The 20,743-nt window shown below is 43.5% G+C and overlaps 1 protein-coding gene across 2 annotated transcripts in view; it reads right to left on the bottom strand.

The window, feature by feature from the left end:
* Window positions 1-20,743, bottom strand: part of agap1 (ArfGAP with GTPase domain, ankyrin repeat and PH domain 1) — a 655,663-nt gene that overhangs the window by 235,959 nt on the left and 398,961 nt on the right. For both annotated transcript variants that reach the window (XM_067987994.1, XM_067987993.1), the window contains exon 9: window positions 17,379-17,471. In XM_067987994.1, coding sequence (XP_067844095.1) covers window positions 17,379-17,471 — 93 coding nt within the window. The remainder of the gene's footprint in view (window positions 1-17,378; window positions 17,472-20,743) is intronic.

Raw genomic sequence — 20,743 nt, 5'->3', positions numbered from 1 at the left:
CAGAAGTGCTGTCTTTTAGGTGAGACATTAAACCAAGACCACACCTGCCCTCTCAGGTCGAAGTAAAAGATCCCACAGCACTATTTTGAAGAAGAGCAGGAGAGTTCAATATCGGTCAATATTTATCCCTCAACCAATATCAATAAAACAAATGATCTGGTCATTATCTCATTTGGTATAAAGTTAGAGATTTTTTTAAAAAAATAGAATTTTCATTATAAACCATCCAAGTTTAGTCATTATTTTTCAAAAACTTTACACACAGAACAAAATATACTCCCGATTGTTCGAAATACAGTGCCTTGGTATTATTGTAAATGGACGAAAAGATACTCAAGAGTGTGCTGAAATGGAATGATATATCAAGGGGTTTTAATGAACATGAATTGTAACTGCAGCTCCCCAAAACCTGAACCCAATGGAACTCCTTAGAAAACAACAAAATGTAAATAGTTGCCAGATAAGGAAATATGGAAGTGAGGTAAAGAAAAGGTACAGTAATGGAGCTCACTAGCATATGGTACATTGTCAACTGAAGCAAAATCGTATCATGTGAGTCAAGGTAAAGTGATATATTTTAATCAACTATCTTGATACTGGAAATGGATTTCATCACCTACATAAACCTCACGTCACAAATAACTACAGGAATCATTTCAATTTGATATACACAGCAACCATTTTGATTCCATATTATTATTGCTTATTGTGCATAATAAAATGCCTTTACTTATAGATTTTGGCTGTGTTTCATGTCACTAGCAGTTTCCATCATGCCTCATCATATAGCAGCCCAGGCCTCCAAAGGCTCATCACCACAGGCTTCCAGGGCCATGGGGTGAAGTGACGACCACTGTTTTTCTTGTCCATCTTCCTCTCTCTTCTTCTCCCTTCCCTCGCCCACTTCAAAAGGATTCACATTAGGATTGCCACCTTTTACACCAATCCAAAACAGGATGGAAACGGGATAAAGGGCCGAGGCACTGGAAAAAAACGTGTGCACAGTTACGTAGAGAGACCAGGGAAGCTTATGATTTTCTCCTTAGGGCAGGGAAGGTTAAAGGGAGATTTAATAGAGGTGTTCAAAATAATGTAGGGTTTTGATAGAATAAATAAGGAGAAACTATTTCCACTAGCAGAAGGGTCGGTAACCAAAGGACTGGGTAGGTGCAGCTGCAACAACACTCAAGAAGCTCGACACCATCCAGGACAAAGCAGTCTGCTTGATCGGGGGCCCCCACCACCTTAAACATCCATTTCCTCCACCACTTGATGTAATTGGCAAAGGAGCCAGAAGTGAGATGAGAAGAAATTATTTATGGAACGAATTGTTATAATCTGGAATGCACTGCCTGAAAGGGTGGTGGAAGCAGATTCAATAATAACTTTCAAAAAGGAATTGGATAAATACTTGAAGGGGAGAAAATTGCAGGGCTATGGGGAAAGAGCAGGGGAGTGGGACTAAATGAGTCTTTCAAAGAGCCGGCACAGGCACAATGGGCTGAATTGCCCCCTTCTGTGCTGAAAGATTCTAGGATTCTATGTGAGAAGCTAGTCTAATTGCACAATTAAGTAAAGGGCAAAGAGATCCAGTCAAGCATACTCAATCCCAAACATGGCTCTGTCAAGCATGCGTGGTGTGTTTTAAAAGGCAGAAATCAATGACAGGACTTATAATGTCCTGTTTTCGATCAAAATTTCCAGGCAGCCACTCCCAGAACCAGATGCGTCCTCACCCCAGATGCAGCATGAGATCTGCTGTCTTATCTGCTGATTTGAAATTACTTTCACTCCTAATGCGAATAATATCAGGGAAGTTACCTACAGTCCTTAAGTGGGGTTGCCAACTCTGGTTGGATGTATTCCTGGAGGTTTTATCACATAACCTCCTGCCACATGCCCAGTCAAACAGCCATTTTTCCCCATCTCCAATATTTTTATAACTAATAAACAAAAGTGTACAAATAAATAAACCCTATAATTTTTCTCCTGGGTTGCTGTCAGCAATGTCCAGGAGATTCATTTTTAATTCCTGGACACTCCAGGACAATCCTGGAGGGTTGATGACCCACTCCTTAAGATTTTTTTGGGATGTTTTTATATTAGCCTCTGGTTTTGGCCTAGTTGCAGCAGAATCAGTTATACTTGCAGCACAAAATTAGCCATACAGGTTATAGATTTTTTTTAAAAAGATGAACAAACCAATTAATATCGAAACAACATAGGGCTTGATCAGCAGTGTAAAAGATCACAACTTTCTCATCTCAGGATCTCTTCCCTTGGGTTTCTGCTCCCTAAGTTGACAGTATCAAGGCGGTGACTTTATACGTGGAGGCTGGTTGAAGAGCTGGGCAGCAGTAGAGCTTGACTACAGAATCGACAGGAAGTCACACCTCATATTAACTCTCGCACATTTGCAAGGATTTCAACTTGGCAAAACTCAAGTGAGACTCTACGAAGATTTTTACTAAATGATAGATCAGCATCTCAGAGTTTATACATAATTTGGAAAACCAGTCCATGCGCTCAAAAAATGGACTTTTGCTGCCTCGATTCATTTTGAAAAAAATAATGGACAGTTTAACAATTAATAGCATCATAATCGCCGAATCGCCCACCATCAATATCCAGGGGGCCGCCATTGACCTGAAACACAACTGGACCAGCCATATAAATATTGTGGCTACTAGAGCAGGTTAGAGGCTGGGTATTCTGCAGCGAGTGACTCACCTCCTGACTCCCCAAAGCCTCTTCACCACCTGCAAGACATAAATCAGGAGTGTGTTGGGATACTCTCCACTTGTCTGGACAGCTGCAACAACACTCAAGAAGCTTGACACCATCCAGGACAAAGCTGTCTGCTTGATTGGCAGCCTATTCACCACCTTAAATATCCACTCCTTCCACCATTGGCGTACCATGGCTGCAGTGTGTACTACCTGCTGGATGCACTGCAGCAATTCACCAAGGCTTCTTCGGTAGCACCTCCCAAACCCGCAACCTCCACCACCTAGAAGGACAAGGGCAGCAGGCACATGGGGACACCATCAAGTTCTCCTCCAAGTCACACACAATCCCGACTTGGAAGTATATCACAGTTCCTTCATCGCTGCTGGGTCAAAATCCTGGAACTCCCTACCTAATAGCACTGTGGGCACAGCAGTTCGAGAAGAAGGCTCACCATGACCTTCTCAAAGGAAATTAGGGATGGGCAATAAATGCCAGCCTTGCCAGTGACGCTCACATCCGGAGAATGAATTTTTAAAAAAGCTCAAAATACAAGAGTCTGGCTGAAAAAGCGATAGGTGGCAACATACATTACAGATACTGCAGTTAATGAGGCAATTCTGGTACAGCATGGCAGTGATGACAGCAATCCTCTCCTCTTTTGAAGGTATTTTCTAATGTAACAGTCCCTCTGTGTAATGTTAAATAAAAGAACTCAGAATAAAGCTTAAAAATCCCACATGAGGCAGATTTTGTCTTCTTTAAATTTAAAACTACAGGAAGTATTAAGCACACATTAGCACCATTAAGACAGTAGTTAATTTAATTAAATTCTGCCCTGGTGAACGAAGCAGACTTCAAGACATCTTTCATTGCAAGGCATGAAATTACAGCCTGTCAGCTGCCAGTGGCAGGGTAAAGGGATTGAACTACAGAGTAAATAGTATTTACGTCTCTATATTGGCCAACCAATTCAACCCAGATTTCTTTGTGTTGGTCAGCACGATGTCTTGACATGGTGGGAACCCCATCACAATATTTAAGAGTCTTCAAATCAAACTGCTGAGATATCGACACAGGTAGGGTCTCTATTTGCTCGATAACAAGTGCATACAATTCCTGTAGGGACACCACCCACCTCACCGACCCAGGACTATGTCACCGTGGGGAACGTGTGCCCTTGCGTCGGTCACACAGAAACCTTTCATCCGCGGATTTCTCAGTAGTTCGGTTCAGAGACTTGAGCCTGGGAATGAGCTTCCACACGCGTCAGACAGTTGGCTGACTGAGAAAACCCAGCAATAGGTTCCTTTAACCCTGCCATTGTGTATCCCCGATTTCCTTCGACCTCCATGGGCAGCTGTGCCTTCAGCTGCCTTGGCCCTAAACTCCAGAATTCCCTCCCTAAACCTCTCCACCTCTCTCTCCTCCTTTAAGATGCTCCTTAAAACCTACATCTTTGACCAAGCTTCCTGTCCTAATATCTCCTTATGTGGTTCAGCGTCAAAATTTGTTTGATAAGGCTCCTGTGAAATGCCTTAGGATGTTTCACTATGTTAAAGGCGCCATATAAATACAAGTTGCTGTTGGCCTAATATTCGAAAGGTAGTGAAAGCCACCCACAGCTAATCACTGCAGAAAACATTTTAATTTATATGTGACAGTAATAGCTTGTAAGCCAAAAAACGCAGAAAAATATAAAAGATAAAATATAGGGCAAAAATCTGATGACCTTGTGGACTATCTGGAAACCCAGTTTGAAAACTCATATTATACTGCACTACCTCTGTGTAATTCAAAACAACACTCTGTATCTACTGCTTAATTCAAAAAATCAGGGGGAAGCTCGAACGCAGTTCCCACTACCACAAATAGTCAAGTACACTGCATTCAGTATGCCTGAAGAGGCAGCCTCACCCTGGGAGAACCACCATTTTCATCACGGTCTCTCCCCTGTATCTAAAGCAAAGATACACATTATACCGGTAATTTGCAGCCCACCTCCTTTTCACCTGTAACCATGTGTCTCTGTGCCTCCATTCACAGGTATGCAAAGCTGGCATTCAGCATTGTTTCCTCTCCTTCCTTTACCATCCGATGAGGGAAAGCAAAGGGATTCCATTAGGAAACAAAACTATCCCTGGAACAAATAGCTGTACTAAAACTATACATCATTTTATTAAAATGGTCACCCTTTTCCACACCCTCTCCCAAAGGTGCTAATCCTACTGTCCCTGGCACTTCACCCAAGTAGCCATTCTTCATGTTTGAGCCTTGACAGTGAATGTCATGGCTATTCAACCTTGGGGAGCATCACAGTTCATGTTCTCACATAACGTCCCTACAGTCGCACATACTTTTCTAGCAGGCGTCAGTGGATAGTGATCAGGAGTGGGAATCATGCCTGGCTTTTCCCCATCCTAACCCAGGGGTAGGGAATCTGATTGTAGCAACCCATTGCTGCTCTGACTGAGACTAGCTAACTCAGCACAGACCATAGATTCAACCTGCTCAATGGGTCTGTGCCAGTTCTGGTTTGTATACCCATCACCCCTGTGCTCGCTAACCATTGGCTCCCGGTTCAACAATGCCTCAAATTTAAAATTCTCAACCTTGTGTTCAAATCCCTCCATGGCCTCACCCCTCCCTATCTCTGTAACATCCTCCAGTCCTACAACCCTCTGAGAACTCTGCATAACTCCAAATCTGGCCTCTTGCGCATTCCTAATTTTCATCACCCCTCCATTGGTAGCCATGGAATTCGCTCCCTAATGCTCTCTGACTCTCTACCTCTCTCTCCTCTAAAACACTCCTTAAAATCTACATCTTTGACCAAGCCTTTGGTCATCTGTCCTAATGTCTCCTTATGTGGCTCGTTGTCAAAATTTGTTTGATAATGCACCTGTGAAGCGCCTTGGGACATTTTACCACTTTAAAAGCGCTATATAAATGCATGTTGTTGTTGTTGTATAGTCCTGTAGTTCACTAGACGGAACTATCAGTCCTGCATTATTCCATCTCCTTCCAGTGGGACAATGCCTTTCCTGTACTTGGGCAGCTGTCCAGGGTGACACCATGTGGAGATTGCAGACATAGAGCCATGTCCCATTACTCCACTGTGCAGCATGCTGGAGAATTCCTGCATGGCTCTCAAGCAATATGCTGCTAACAAGATGTTAGTGAGAAACAGTGATCTACAGGAACATAATACTAGAATGCATTAAAGAAAAGGCTTCCATTTATACAGTGCCTTTCATGACCGTGGGATGCCACAAAGTGTTTTAAAGCCAATTTGTACTTTTGAAGTGTAGTCATTGTTGTAATGTGGGAAATATGGCAGCCAATTTGCGCACAGCAAGGTCCCACAAACAGCAATGTGATAATGACCAGGTAATCTGTTTTTTTAGGTGTTGGTTGAGGGATAAATATTGGCCAGGACGCCCCTGGTTTTCTTCAAAATAGTGCCATGGGATATTTTACATCCACCTGGGAGGGCAGACGGGCCCGCGGTTTAACATCTCATCCAAAAGACTGCACCTCACTGGAGTGTCAGTCTAGATTTTATGCTCAAGTCGCTGGAGTGGGACTTGAACCAACAATCTTGACTCAGAGGCGAGAGTGCTACCCACTGAGCCTCAGCTGACACAGCTTTAGAGAATTGATCCACAGGTGCCAGTTGACTAATGGAGAGCATCAGAGCCCGGACTGACCCAACATCCACACACTTCCCAGCAGGAGTCGCTGGATTGGAGTGGAAACCTTGGCTGATCTTTCTCCTCCCTAGCCCAAACGCACTAAGACCAGTTGAACCACTTCAACTGCCCCGTCCTGCTGAGGTCAGCTAACTCAACACAGATCAGGAATCCAACTTGGGACCTTCCTGGTCTGTCTGACTCAATAGCACGAGGTGGTGAAATCACATCCTTACTTCCAATGAAGTGAAATATGTTCCATGTTCCACCCAAGTCTCTGAGTGCCTCTGGTCAAAGGCCAACAATCCCAGTTTGCCTCCCTCCAACATGCAGGTCTGCACATGAGCCAAATGGAGGAGAACATCCATCCACTGAGAAACAAGAGCAAGCAACATATGCAACAATCACTGACAGCAAGGATTGCCCCTGCCAGTGACAATATCCAGTCTCATTCCCAGGTTCCAAGTTTATTCATTCAACTGGCCTTGCACCATGCAAATTAATTTACAAACGTTCGCTGCAAAATGCATGAGCCAGTTTATTGGCAAACACACAAACTGCTTTTTGGTAATTAGCTGTTAATTAGCAACACAAAACAGCTGCTGGTACAATTTCACCGGGCAAACACAGTCTGTAAACAATGCTCATAAATCTCCACAAATTTATTAATGACAATACAACTGTCATCATTTCTGGCTCAGAGGATCTGCAATACTGCTTTGTTCATCGTGTACATAGGAGTACATATGTGTTGGTTAAATAGCTCCGTTTCCCCAAGATCATTTTTATAATCATGCAAAGTGGAAAAGATGGCTTTCCTGACCAATGAGGAGGTCCGGTGGAATTCATGGCATGTTTATAGTGTAGAGCTGAATTCAAGCTCATATACTTTGTGGAGTAGTTACAAGGCACTGGCAGCAAGATGAACGGTTATGTGGGCATGAGATCACATGGGCGTACTTGTTCAAAGTCTTCTCCAATTTTGAGGAGCGGTTATGAAGGTTTTACACATCCCAGCAAAGCAAATACCACGCTGGAGTAGCCTTTATGGACAGACTGAGAGGTCAGCTCACACGCAGTCAGATCTAAATGCCAGCTAGCAGCAGCCCGTATCGCTGGAGAGACCAGTTTAAATTTGCTTTCAGCCGTGTCTTGAAGTTCCCATCTTGATGTCGACTTGCCACCTCATTTATATTCCTGCTGTATCCAGAAGGAGCCCGTAACACATGCGGCACATAAAATACACATTCTAGAGGTGAAGTCTCCGTCTCTGAGCTACACAGTCAGAGGCGGCTCCAGGCTGTGGTGTGAGCCGTGGCTCAGTTGGTAGCATTCTCGCCTCAAGTCAGAAGGTTGTAGGTTCAAGTCTCTGGAGTGGGACTTAGAACTCAACCAACATCATTAAAACAGATTATCTGGTCATTATCACATTGCTGTTTGTGGGAGCTAGCTGTGAGCAAATTGGCAGCTGCGTTTCTGACATTACTGCAGTGTAATACAGCAAGTATTTCATTGGTTGCAAAGCGCTTTGGGACGTCCTGAGGTCATGCAAGGCACTATAGAAATGCAAGTTCGTTCTTTCTTTCTTTTTATGGGTACTGTAACTGGCTATAGTAACCCTGGGGTAGAGAAGGAAAATTTGGCCTGGGTCCATGCTCCCAGCTGCTATACTGTGGTCTCAACTGGAGATACATGTGTGTGTGTCAGGTAAGGTCGGGACTGGATTTGCACCTCTAGTCAAATAACCTGCTGGCCCTCATTGCAGTGAGGTGAGAGGAGGAGAGGAGGGGAATAAATACGAGGAGAAAATTGCAAGGAGAGAGAGAAAAAATTACATTCCGGACACTTTTGTGGTCCCTGTTCTGTTCTGCTGCCAAATTAAAACTTGTTGAGACCCATGTTGGAGAGCTATGTGCTGAGGACTGAGCTAAAGGCTGTATAATGGTGGTCCTGCTGAGCTCAGTGGCGTGATAGGTTTTACATCATTTTAAATACTGAAAAGTGAAATAATACATTCAAAATCAACTGCTGTCTTTCACTTGCAGCCCCTTAGAGAGATTGTTTTCTGCATTCAGAGAGTCCTGTTAACGGCATTACAAAGACACATCATTTTATAATCATTATCTAGCTTTATTGTTGTGCTCATTAAGGAAGGAAAGTGATAGGATAATGTAACACTTCTCACTAATACTCATACAGGCCAGGTATAGATGCACAGTAAAGCTCTCTGTACTCTGTGCCATCAAGTACTCTCAGGATAGAAAGTCCCACTGCCTCTATAATGCTGAATTAGCTACTGTAATGTCAGAAAGGGCAGAAACTACCCTACCCCTAACCTTGGAAAGAGTATTCCCTATTAAAGCAGTCTGATACTTCCATTCTCCACATGAGCCATTCTTAGTGAATGACACGAGTCCTGACAAACCCACGAGCCCAACATGCGGTTCGTGGCTAGGGATAGGAGTGTTCCATCCCATCAATCTGGGCAAGATTGGGAGCCAGCCCCTGAGTTGAAACGATAGGGTGCTAACCCACTGCATCACCCGGTCTCAGCTGATCAGTTCATTTTTACACATAGCTTACATACTTGGAGTTTGTCATTTTTCCCTCCATTTACTAATCTCACTCTCCCCCCCACCAAATATTTTTGCATCTTGTCCCCATTCCACTCCCCGTCTGAGAGGGAGGACTCCGCCAATGCTACCTTTGAAACTGTTGTAAAGAGGTCCGTATGTGACACTGGCCTAAAGTACCATCTCTGGGGTCGTGCCCAATCTCGACAAACAGCAGACAGACAGAGACAGGAAGAAAGAAAGAAAAAAAACAGAAAGAAAGAACAGAAAGAACAGAAAGAAAGAAAGAACAGAAAGAAAGAAAGAAAGAAAGAACGAACAGAAAGAACAGAAAGAAAGAACGAACAGAAAGAAAGAAAGAAAGAAAGAACGAACAGAAAGAAAGAACGAACAGAAAGAAAGACAGACAGAGACAGAGACACAGACAGAACGAACAAAAAGAACAGAAAGAAAGAAAGACAGATAGAAAGAACTTGCATTTATATAGTGCCTTCATGACTTCAGGGCATCCCAAAGGCGCTTTACAGCCAATGAAGTACTTTCTGAAGGGTAGTCGCTGTTGTAATGTAAGAAACGTGGCAGCCAATTTGCACACAGCAAGGTCCCACAGGTTTGACTATTTTTCATTTATGTCAAATCATAATTAAATTCCAACATGTACAAAACCAATCACTTGCCAGTTCCTAAGGAAGTGGGGGGGAGGGGGAATCTAAGTATAGTCAGACATACTATCCCTGCAGTCCCATCATAAATGCGGAGAAATTCTATGCAGGTACACACCGCACATTTCTGGTGTAAGGACACAGTTTATCTAATTACTTGGAAAGAAATATTTTGACGGCTGTGGGAATAGTGACTGCATCACGTATACAATAGCAGGGGGGAAAAAACAAGCAAGTAAGCCTGAGGGAACTTTCAAATCAATTAACGGTCCAGTCAAGGTCCAATTTTATCACTGGCTGCTTGCAGGAGGCTGTATCTTTTACATCTGAGTAATGTGCAGCCTTTTAAGTGTTCCACGAGCAGCTTTTTTCAAAAAAGGGTTTATTATTCAGTCCCATGGTCGTAAAAGCTTAAGGAGGAGTTTACAGGGGTCACACTCCATCTCTATGCCGGACAAATACCTCAACAATCGCTAATAACGTTGTTACAAGGTTTCCCTTAAAGAAAAGCTTTATTCAAACCAAGGAAAATCCTATTAAAGACACTATTACTGCGACTCCAGTAAAACACACAATAAGCACTTTAAAGGGCTTGAATTTTTAACACTGACTGCTGACTGCCCTCAGCGACTAACAGACTCCTCAAAGCACTCCCATTGAAATAGATTCATGTTCAAATTTAGAATCTTGCTCCTGCTGCTTTTGTCTTCACATCAGTGTCCTAATATTCCCTGTGAAGATACATTAACAATGTAGAGAGACTAATGGGAATTTTAATCGGGGTCCATTTCTTCATACATTTACTTTTTCATTATCAACCGTATAATTTAATTTGATTCACTGCGACTTTTAACAGGGGGAAACGTTGCAGCTTGTAAAATGTTACGGGTTCAAAGGCAGCACAAAACCATTTGTTTCTCTGAGACCAACTTCTGATAAGTGAATAACCTGCTTTCCATGCATTTTATTCTCAGTGACATATGAATAATATCTTCACTTGCCTAATTTCTGGCACATTTTTAAGCTACAACGTAAGGACCGAATTGATATCCAAAAACGTGAACGGACTGCTCAATGTGGATCTGTGCCATACAGGCCAGGAGTGAACCAGGTTCAATTTCCCATTTGATCTTAGCCGGGGCAGTGGTAGGTGGACTACAGCTGACCTCAGTGCCATTGGACTGGAGAGGGGGAGAGAAAACAATTCTGCCCCTGATCACCATTCAATGACTCTTGCTGGAAAAAGCCTGTGTGAGGGCACCTGTGAAACTCTGAATAGACAAACAGCCCGATGACACTGTCCAGGCACACATGTTATAAAAAGGAAGATACTGGACTGGAAGGCAGCAGGTACTGTACTCTAGAAAAAGTCAGTGCCTTCAGGAGAAAAAGGGAGAAGACAAGAACATGAAAAGAACATATTTCTACCCTGCATTCCATTTATTGTAAATATTATCACACAAAGCTGCTGGACCCCACACTATTAAAAACACAGCCAGCACATACTTCATTAATCATGTACTGCTTATTTCTATCATGAGAACACTATTATGTGCAAGTTGCAACTGTCTGTGAGTTGACTTCCTCATGTCCAGCAGGAAACTCTGCATTTACCAACCTGGGTACCATTTGCCAAAAAAAGACTCTCAACTTCAGTTAATATCTTCCACCCAAATTAACACGGTGAAAACTTTTTTTCCCTTGAGTGTAGGACTTAGACAGTATTGCTCATATTTTGTTTCTGTGTATATATATATATATATATATATATATATATATATATAAAAAAATTCCAGGGATTTGAGGACACCCCTGTTCAAAGATCCCTCGACCCCACTTATTGTAACCGCTCAGACAGGAAGTGTAGGGCATGGAATATTTAAAAAACACACTTTCATGAAATACGGTAATTTTCATTTCAGGTATTACGTTTGTACATCCTACCTATATTTAAAGGGTGATGTTGATTCATCTCCCTCACACTGTTGGGACTCAGTAACTCCAAGCCTGTTCTCCTGACAGAATTAGCAGTCACTGTTTCCACCCTTTAAAAGCACTGTTATCTTTTATCATTCAAAGAAATATATTTTTGTGAGTGCTGAAGGCAGAACAAACTTGGAGGAAAGGTTGAATGAACCTAGATTAATCAGTATAGTCATTAACAGAGTCCTAGCTACGATAAGTTACTGAACCCCACAGTGGGCGGGAGCAAGACTACAACAGTACAGATACTGTCAGTAACACAGAATGCTGGCTATTGAGTCCTACAGTGTGAGAGAGTTGGATTTACATCAGTAGAGATAGTCAGTAACATCGGACATTTAAATAAAAACAGTCACTGCACTCCAAAAATGTAAGCTTTTTGCTTTGGTCAGGTTTATTCAGCTGTTTCATCAGTCTGGCCTAGTAATCCTTTCAGGCCAGTACCTCTCAACATTACATCTCCAATCAATGTTTGAACAAAATCCCTAAAATACATAAGCATGATAAAATTAATTCGAATTTTTTTTAAAGCTAATAATGATGATGATAACAACTCATTTATACCTTAGAATCACTTCCAATATAACCTGGTTCCCTTTGTGTAAATTAAAATATGTTTGTACTGAGGAGTGAATTTGTACACACACCATTACTGCAAAGTTGTGTTTGCGATTAGGAGTTCTGGCCACACACAATTTCCCTGATGTTGGAGGAACGTTCACAAGGGCACTGGCCACCCGTGTGAGTGAACTGAGAGCTCAGAATAAAATGGTGGGCGCAACTTCAAATGCTGCTATTGGCATCTGTAGGCAAGCAGCAAAACCACTTTGGTGATGTCTGTAGAGACAGCGTATGCGGGTTGGTTTATAGTGCAGCACTGCCTCCAAAGGCAGGCGTATAACACAAAGGGGTATTAGTTGCAGATTAATGGTACCCTCCCTCACCTTTGAGAGCGGTCACCTCAATAGGTCAATTCAACATATCATTCACCCTCTATTGCTGTGGGAGACAGGGGCATAATCAGGCTCAGGCTTTATTTGAGGAGGCAGATGAGAGGGAAAGGGTAGAAACAGTACAACACACAAAACTGCTAATATGAAAAATCTTTTATTCAACGCTGAATTTTTTCACGACTAAGATAGTCCCGAAAAAAAGCACTGTTTTAAAAGATATACGAGGCAGCAAAGAGCCTTGCAAACTATTCAATTCATTTCATGAGTAAGACGGACCTTAGAACTTATATTGTACCGCACATTAGATTTAGACACAGGCAAGCACTTGAGAGCAAATGTTGGGTCCACAGTGGAATACTACCACCCCTTAAAAAGCACTCCTACAGTTTGGAGTTAGTGCAAGACTATGGGGAGGCAGAAACCTTCTCTCCTGATCACATAATGTAAAATAGTGTCAGTCAACAAGCTGTTAAGAAAATGTTTTTCAACCAAAACTTATGTTCTGCAGGATATTTTCTCATAGATGGCAGTTACGTGTTCTCATGCAACATGTGGGACATGTGAGAATTAGATGGTAACAATCTTGTGCTTAAGAGATCATTTTTAAATCTTTGTGCGCTGCAAAATACAAGGATATTGGGCACTCTTCTCTGCCTGTGCAATTCACGACTTCAACCTTTGTCTTCTCTGCCCATGTTATTCACTATCAGCCCCCTATTCCCAGTCAGTGCCACTCACCATCAGCCCCCTATTCCCGGTCAGTGCCACTCACCATCAGCCCCCTATTCCCAGTCAGTGCCACTCACAGCCAGCCTCCTATTCCCGGTCAGTGCCACTCACCATCAGCCCCCTATTCCCGGTGAGTGCCACTCACCATCAGCCCCCTATTCCCGGTCAGTGCCACTCACCATCAGCCTCCTATTCCCGGTCAGTGCCACTCACCATCAGCCCCCTATTCCCGGTCAGTGCCACTCACCGCCAGCCTCCTATTCCCGGTCAGTGCCACTCACCATCAGCCTCCTATTCCCGGTCAGTGCCACTCACCGCCAGCCTCCTATTCCCGGTCAGTGCCACTCACTGCCAGCCTCCTATTCCCGGTCAGTGCCACTCACCGCCAGCCTCCTATTCCCGGTCAGTGCCACTCACTGCCAGCCTCCTATTCCCGGTCAGTGCCACTCACTGCCAGCCTCCTATTCCCGGTCAGTGCCACTCACTGCCAGCCTCCTATTCCCGGTCAGTGCCACTCACTGCCAGCCCCCTATTCTCCCTCAGTGCCACTCACTGCCAGCCTCCTATTCCCGGTCAGTGCCACTCACTGCCAGCCCCCTATTCCCAGTCAGTGCCACTCACCGCCAGCTTCCTATTTTCTCTCAGTGCCACTTACCGCCAGCCCCCTATTCTCCCTCAGTGCCACTCACCACCAGCTTCCTATTCTCCCTCAGTGCCACTCACCGCCAGCCTCCTATTCCCGGTCAGTGCCACTCACTGCCAGCCTCCTATTCCCGGTCAGTGCCACTCACCATCAGCCCCCTATTCCCGGTCAGTGCCACTCACCGTCAGCCCCCTATTCTCCCTCAGTGCCACTCACCATCAGCCCCCTATTCCCGGTCAGTGCCACTCACTGCCAGCCCCCTATTCCCGGTCAGTGCCACTCACCATCAGCCCCCTATTCCCGGTCAGTGCCACTCACTGTCAGCCCCCTATCCTCTATTTACACTACCCAATGTTGGCCTCCTATTCCCGGTCAGTGCCACTCATTGTTGGCCTTCTATTCTTCCCTTGTCACTATCCATTGTTGGCATCCTATTCCCCTCTACGTAGTTTTACTGTTCTCTACTTGTTCAACTTACTAATAGCTCCCCATTCTCCACAAAGTAACTCATTTTCAGGCACCTGGCTCTCTGTCAGTTCAACTCAGTACCAGGTTCCAATTCTCCACTCACACAACCTACTGCTGGCCTTCATTATCTTCTACATAATTCGCTGCAGGACCCATATAACTCACTGCCAGTTCACTATTCCCCTCTGTGCAATTCACTTGTGACTCCTTATTCTCCTTCAATAACTCACTGCTGATCCCTTACTCTCCTCTAATAACTCACATCTTCCCTGCTACTCTCCTCCACTGCTGGCCTCCAATTGTCTTCTGCATAACTTACCTCTTCCCGATTATTCTCCTCTATGAAATTTAGTGCTGGCCCCTACTGTCCTTTTTGTAACTCACTGTTCATCCCAAATCTCCTCCATGAAACTCACTGTCTGCTCCCTTTTCTCCTTTATTTAACTCATTGTTTACTGCAATTCTCCTCGAGGTAATTCACTGTTTGCCCCCAAATCTCCTCTAACCACCTCACCATTGATCCTCTAATATTTTGACAGCATCTCAAAAATACACTCGTCTCCCATTTCTTTCAGCGACACAGTAGGAAATTTTACCAAACCTAATCAAAGACTCCACCTCTCAATACGACCCACTGCGACAAGGGGCACTCTTAGAGAAGCAGGTTATAAATAGCTGTATACTGAGATCAATAGAATTTTACTCAGAAACTCAGTGGTTTGATGTGAAAAGCGAGGACATTTTTGCCTTTGAGGAAGCCCTGGCCTTTCAGACTGCATGAGGATGCTGTAAAAGCCTAGCACACTGCCAGCCAGAGCCTCACATGCACATACACACAGCTGTGATCACATAAACAGACTACCCATCTGCCATCAGCCATTTCCATGTCACCTTCTTTGAGCTCATTTGTACTTCATTAACTGCCATTGACTTAACAAGATTTATGCAAATGAGACCATAGGAACTTGCCAACTCCCACTGCAATCAAGTGATTATGTATGTACAATTCTCCAACTATGAAAAATTAATAAATGACAAGCCCAGTCAAGACAAAGCAGAGACTCAGATTTCTTTTTTCCCTCTCTCCTTAGCTTGGCTTTTAAAGCATTTGCACACTTCTTTAGAAACTTTACACCGGAATTAATCAAAGTCTTGTGCTAATTTATTTGAACGCATTTCTTTCAGTCATTGAAAGTAAATAAATACTTTAATTAATCAATCTACCATATTAAACTGCAGAAATTTACAATTGAAATAATTAGACAAATAACTACAATAAGGCTGCACGACATGTTTCACATCTCAGCTCCTTGAATTCATACAGTAGAAATGACGCACAACTCTAATTAGTTACCACAATGTGAGAAACTGTGGTGGTGCTGGGCCATTAATCGAATATAGATCGCCACAGAATTTCCTGATAATCAAATGCAGATGACATCCCGAAAAGCTGGGGTAACAATAGCTCCACTGTTACTGCTCGTGTGTGAAAGTCAACATGGGGGCAAGGACCTGGAGCCTACTCAACCTGCACCTACAGCAGTACTGCACCAAAAATATAGGACCGCAGGAAAATCAGATCATACATAGCATCAATATCACAAACTAGGAAGCATAGTCAAGGCTGTAATCTAATTCATGGTTCCCATGTTGATTCTAAACTGTTCAGAGTTCACTGTCATGGTATGTGATGTCACCTAAACCCTTTGATTAGATTCTAGCCTGTAACTCATTCCCAGGTATCCCTTATTCTATATACAAATTATCTGTACCCCTCGATTAGATTCCAGTCTATTACTCACTCCCAGGTATCCATTATTCTTTGAACCGCTCAATTCGATTTCAGCTGATAACTCAGTCTGGGTATCCGTTATTCTATATTCAAACATCTGGAATATGCCAGGATGCAGAAGGTTATTTTTGATGTAAATTTCCCAGCTGTCTCAATGTGCTGGATATGATGAGGATATTGAGTAACTACAAATGTCAGCGACACCGGGAAACGTATAAACATTAGCAGTTTGTGACTTACCACTATGAATCTAAATTTTAGATTTTTTTCGAAGAAGATTCTTGTTCTATGAATTTCATTGTGAAAAACAAAACTCTCTGTGTGTTCTGTGCTTTATTCAGAGAAGAAACTCAGCTAGACTCCACATGTAAGGCCAATGTAAACCCAGAATGTCAATGTTACATTGTTTAAGGCAACATCCAACTTCATTTTTAAAAATAGGGTGAAGAGAGAAAAAAACATTTCCGAATAAGCACCGTACGACTGTATCAAAATATCTTTTTTGCCTAATCGTATGGACATGATTGACACAAAGGCCACATTCCCAGCTGTTCAAAAAATTCCCCCATCCCCCATGTCAAAGCAAGCAAGTTAATTTGCACATTATTTGAGGTGCTACTGGAACCTCTTCATTAGAGATTTGCAAACAAGGGCAAATAGTCAATGCACAGGCTATCGTTATCAACTAATTGCCTCAGCTTTAGGAACGGAGAAAGTCATGTTCAGATGTCCTCCTGCATCGGCAAATTGGGGCCAAGTCAAACAATATACAAGATCACAAGAGTTCTGTACAGTGATCGGATTCAGACACTCGCCTGTTCAGTCCTAATCACGGCACTCCTACAAAGCCGGGCTTTGAATCAGCCAAAGCTGGAAGCACTCCATATGCAGATAGGGCCTGCAGATTACAGTTAATTAGGCCCCGTTCTTAAAACTTCCCACGGTGTCATGAGCATCTTACTCTAATGATCTTATTTTACCACATTTAGGCCCCAGCTAATTGATGTCAAGTGTGTGGCTTCTATGTTAACGAAATGGAAAGCATCAAACAAACAGATAGTGAAAAAACAAGAGGTGTGTTACAGTGTCAAAAATATGGTGCTCTCTGCCTCCAATTAAAAAGAGCAGTGGGGAGAAAGGAAAAACAGCAGCTTACCTGTTTAATTGGGATTGCACGGCCACTTCCAATACTGTCTGCTCTGGTGTCAAGATTTTTCTTCTCCTTGTCTAGGTCACTTCCTTTTCGAGACTAGAAGACAGAAAATGACCGTTGGAACATAGCAGGGATCAAACTTAAAAGACACCGAGCAATATTGTGCATTGAAAGCTTAAGGCTGGAAATTTTATCTTCAAATAGCACAAAATGTTAACGGCACTCTTACTGCATCATTACAACATTCAGGCACATAACTGAGAGACACAGGATTTACAAGTCCGGTAAATTATAAGTTTAACGAACATTTGCTGCTAGTGCAGGGAATGACGGGGTGAAAAAAATCCTCAGTGTTACTTAGGCAGAGGGCGAGTAACTTTTCAACCCTTGCAAAGTTCTAAAGCCAAAGAATTCATGTCGTCACTGAGCATATTTAACGCATTGGTACAGTCCCTAGCGCGTATAGCGGACGTATTGGTGTTAGCGCGATTTGCTCGCTATATGCGGTGGACAGTGTAACCAAAACATTTTAAACAAGCTCTCATCTCCTTCCCATGCGAAAGCTAAGACACATCAGTCTCGGACCGGTCTTAAGTTCCCATCAGCCATGTTCATCTCCTGCTCCGCTATGGCGACCGTGTCGGAGTCAGGGCCCAGGTCGATTTGGGCACTATAGTCGAATACCCGACAGCAGAGATCGCGGAGCTGGCAGGCAATGTGGGGCAGGATAACAAGGAGTCGATCATCCCTCCCCCACCACTTGCTGCTCTCCATCGACCACAACCAGGAGCTCGACAAGCTGCTGCGGGGGGTTGCCGTGGACCAGGGGGGGGGGGGGGGGGGGGTTGGCACTGTGGCCCAGGGAGGGGGTTGCCATGGCCCAGGGCAGGGTCCTTCCCAACATCCAGGCCGTGCTCCTGTCCAACAAATCTGGCTCTAACCCGGCCGCTGGTAATGGGAGGTCAGCCAGCGAGATGGGCCCAGAGGAGTCATTGGAATTCAAGGCCCCAGTGGGACTGGGGGAGGAGAGGCAGGACTGCCTGAGCCAAGTCGCAGGTATCACAAAAGGGCAAACAAAACCCTAAAGTCACAATTTCCATACAGACACATCACTGAGGCAATCACACTTTAATGAAGTGCAAACAGCTGACTGAAGTTGCTTGAAAAGCCGGCCCGCTTCGTAAGTGGCACTTTTGTATTTGACGCCTGTGGTAATGGCATACAGTTCACGCCATTTGCCCAATATAGGCAGCTGCCTGTGATAAGCAGGGATGGTGTTAGTGGTGAGGACTGTAAGAACATAGGAACAGGAGTAGGCCATTCAGCCCCTCAAGCCTGCTCCGCCATTTCATAAGATCATGGCTGATCTGTGATCTAACTTCATATACCTGCCTTCGGCCCATATCCCTTAATACCTTTGGTTGCCAAAAAGCTATCCATCTCACATTTAAATTTAGCAATTGAGCTAGTATCAATTGCCGTTTGCGGAAGAGAGTTCCAAACTTCTACCACCCTTTGTGTGTAGAAATGTTTTCTAATCTCACTCCTGAAAGGTCTGGCTCTAATTTTTAGACTGTGCCCCCTACTCCTAGAATCCCCAACCAGCCGAAATAGTTTCCCTCTATCCACCCTATCTGTTCCCCTTAATATCTTATAAACTTCGATCAGATCACCCCTTAACCTTCTAAACTCCGGAGAATACAACCCCAATTTGTGTAATCTCTCCTCATAACTTAACCCTTGAAGTCCGGGTATCATTCTAGTAAACCTACGCTGCACTCCCTCCAAGGCCAATATGTCCTTCCAAAGGTGCGGTGCCCAGAACTGCTCACAGTATTCCAGGTGCGGTCTAACTAGGGTTTTGTATAGCTGCAGCATAACTTCTGCCCCCTTGTACTCTAGTCCTCTAGATATAAAGGCCAGCATTCCATTAGCCTTACTGATTATTTTCTGCACTTGTTCGTGACACTTCAATGATCTATGTACCTGAACCCCTAAGTCCCTTTGGACATCCACTGTTTTTAACTTTTTACCATTTAGAAAGTACTCTGTTCTATCCTTTTTTGATCCAAAGTGGATGACCTCACATTTGCCTACAATGAATTCCATTTGCCACAGTTTTGCCCATTCACCTAATCTATCAATATCGCTTTGTAATTTTATGTTTTCATCTACACTGCTTACAATGCCACCAATCTTTGTGTCATCGGCAAACTAAGATATGAGACTTTCTATGCCTTCATCTAAGTCGTTAATAAATATTGTGAATAATTGAGGCCCCAAGACAGATCCCTGCGGGACTCCACTAGTCACATCCTGCCAATGTGAGTACCTACCCATTATCCCTACTCTCTGTCGCCTTTCGCTCAGCCAACTTCCTAACCTAGTCTGTACTTTTCCCTCGATTCCATGGGCTTCTATCTTAGCTAACAGTCTCTTATGTGGGACTTTATCAAAGCCTTCTGGAAGTCCATATAAATAACATCCATTGACATTCCCCTGTCCACTACTTTAGTCACCTCTTCAAAAAATTCAATCAGGTTTGTCAGGCACGACCTACCATTCACAAATCCATGCTGGCTCTCTCCGATTAACTGAAAATTCTCGAGGTGTTCAGTCACCCTATCCTTAATTATAGGCTCCAGCATTTTCCCCACAACAGATGTTCGGCTAACTGGTCTATAATTCCCTGGTTTCCCTCTCTCTCCTTTCTTAAAAAGCAAAGTGACATGTGCAATTTTCCAATCTAGAGGGACAGTTCCTGAATCTAGAGAACTTTGAAAGATTATAGTTAGGGCATCTGCAATGTGCTCACCTACTTCCTTTAAAACCCTGGGATGGAAACCATCTGATCCTGAGGATTTGTCACTCTTTAGTGCTATTATTTTCTTCATTACTGTTGCTTTACTTATATTAATTTTATTGAGTCCCTGTCCCCGATTCAATATTAGTTTTCTTGGGATTTCCGGTATGCTATCCTCTTTTTCTACTGTAAGTACTGACGCAAAGTAATCGTTCAACATGTCTGCCATTTCCCCATTGTCAATGACAATATCCCCACTTTTAGTTTTTAAGTGGCCAACACTGCTCCTGACCACCCTCTTTTTCCTAATATAAATATAAAAGTTCTTCGTATTGGTTTTGATATCTCTTGCAAGTTTCTTTTCATACTCTCTTTTTGTAGCTCTTACTATCTGTTTTGTGACCCTTTGTTGATCTTTGTATCTTTCCCATTCACCAGGATCTGTGCCATTTTTTGCCTTTTTGTATGCCCTTTCCTTATGTCTTATTCTGTCCCTTACCTCTGTAGTTGTCCATGGCTGTTTTTTTTTGACAAGTGGAGTTCTTGCCCCTCAGGGGTATAAACC

Source organism: Heptranchias perlo, chromosome 7 (genome assembly GCF_035084215.1).
Source record: "Heptranchias perlo isolate sHepPer1 chromosome 7, sHepPer1.hap1, whole genome shotgun sequence".
NCBI lineage: Eukaryota > Metazoa > Chordata > Chondrichthyes > Hexanchiformes > Hexanchidae > Heptranchias > Heptranchias perlo.
Note: the sequence above shows the minus strand (reverse complement) of the source record. Positions and strands in the feature narration are given on the sequence as shown.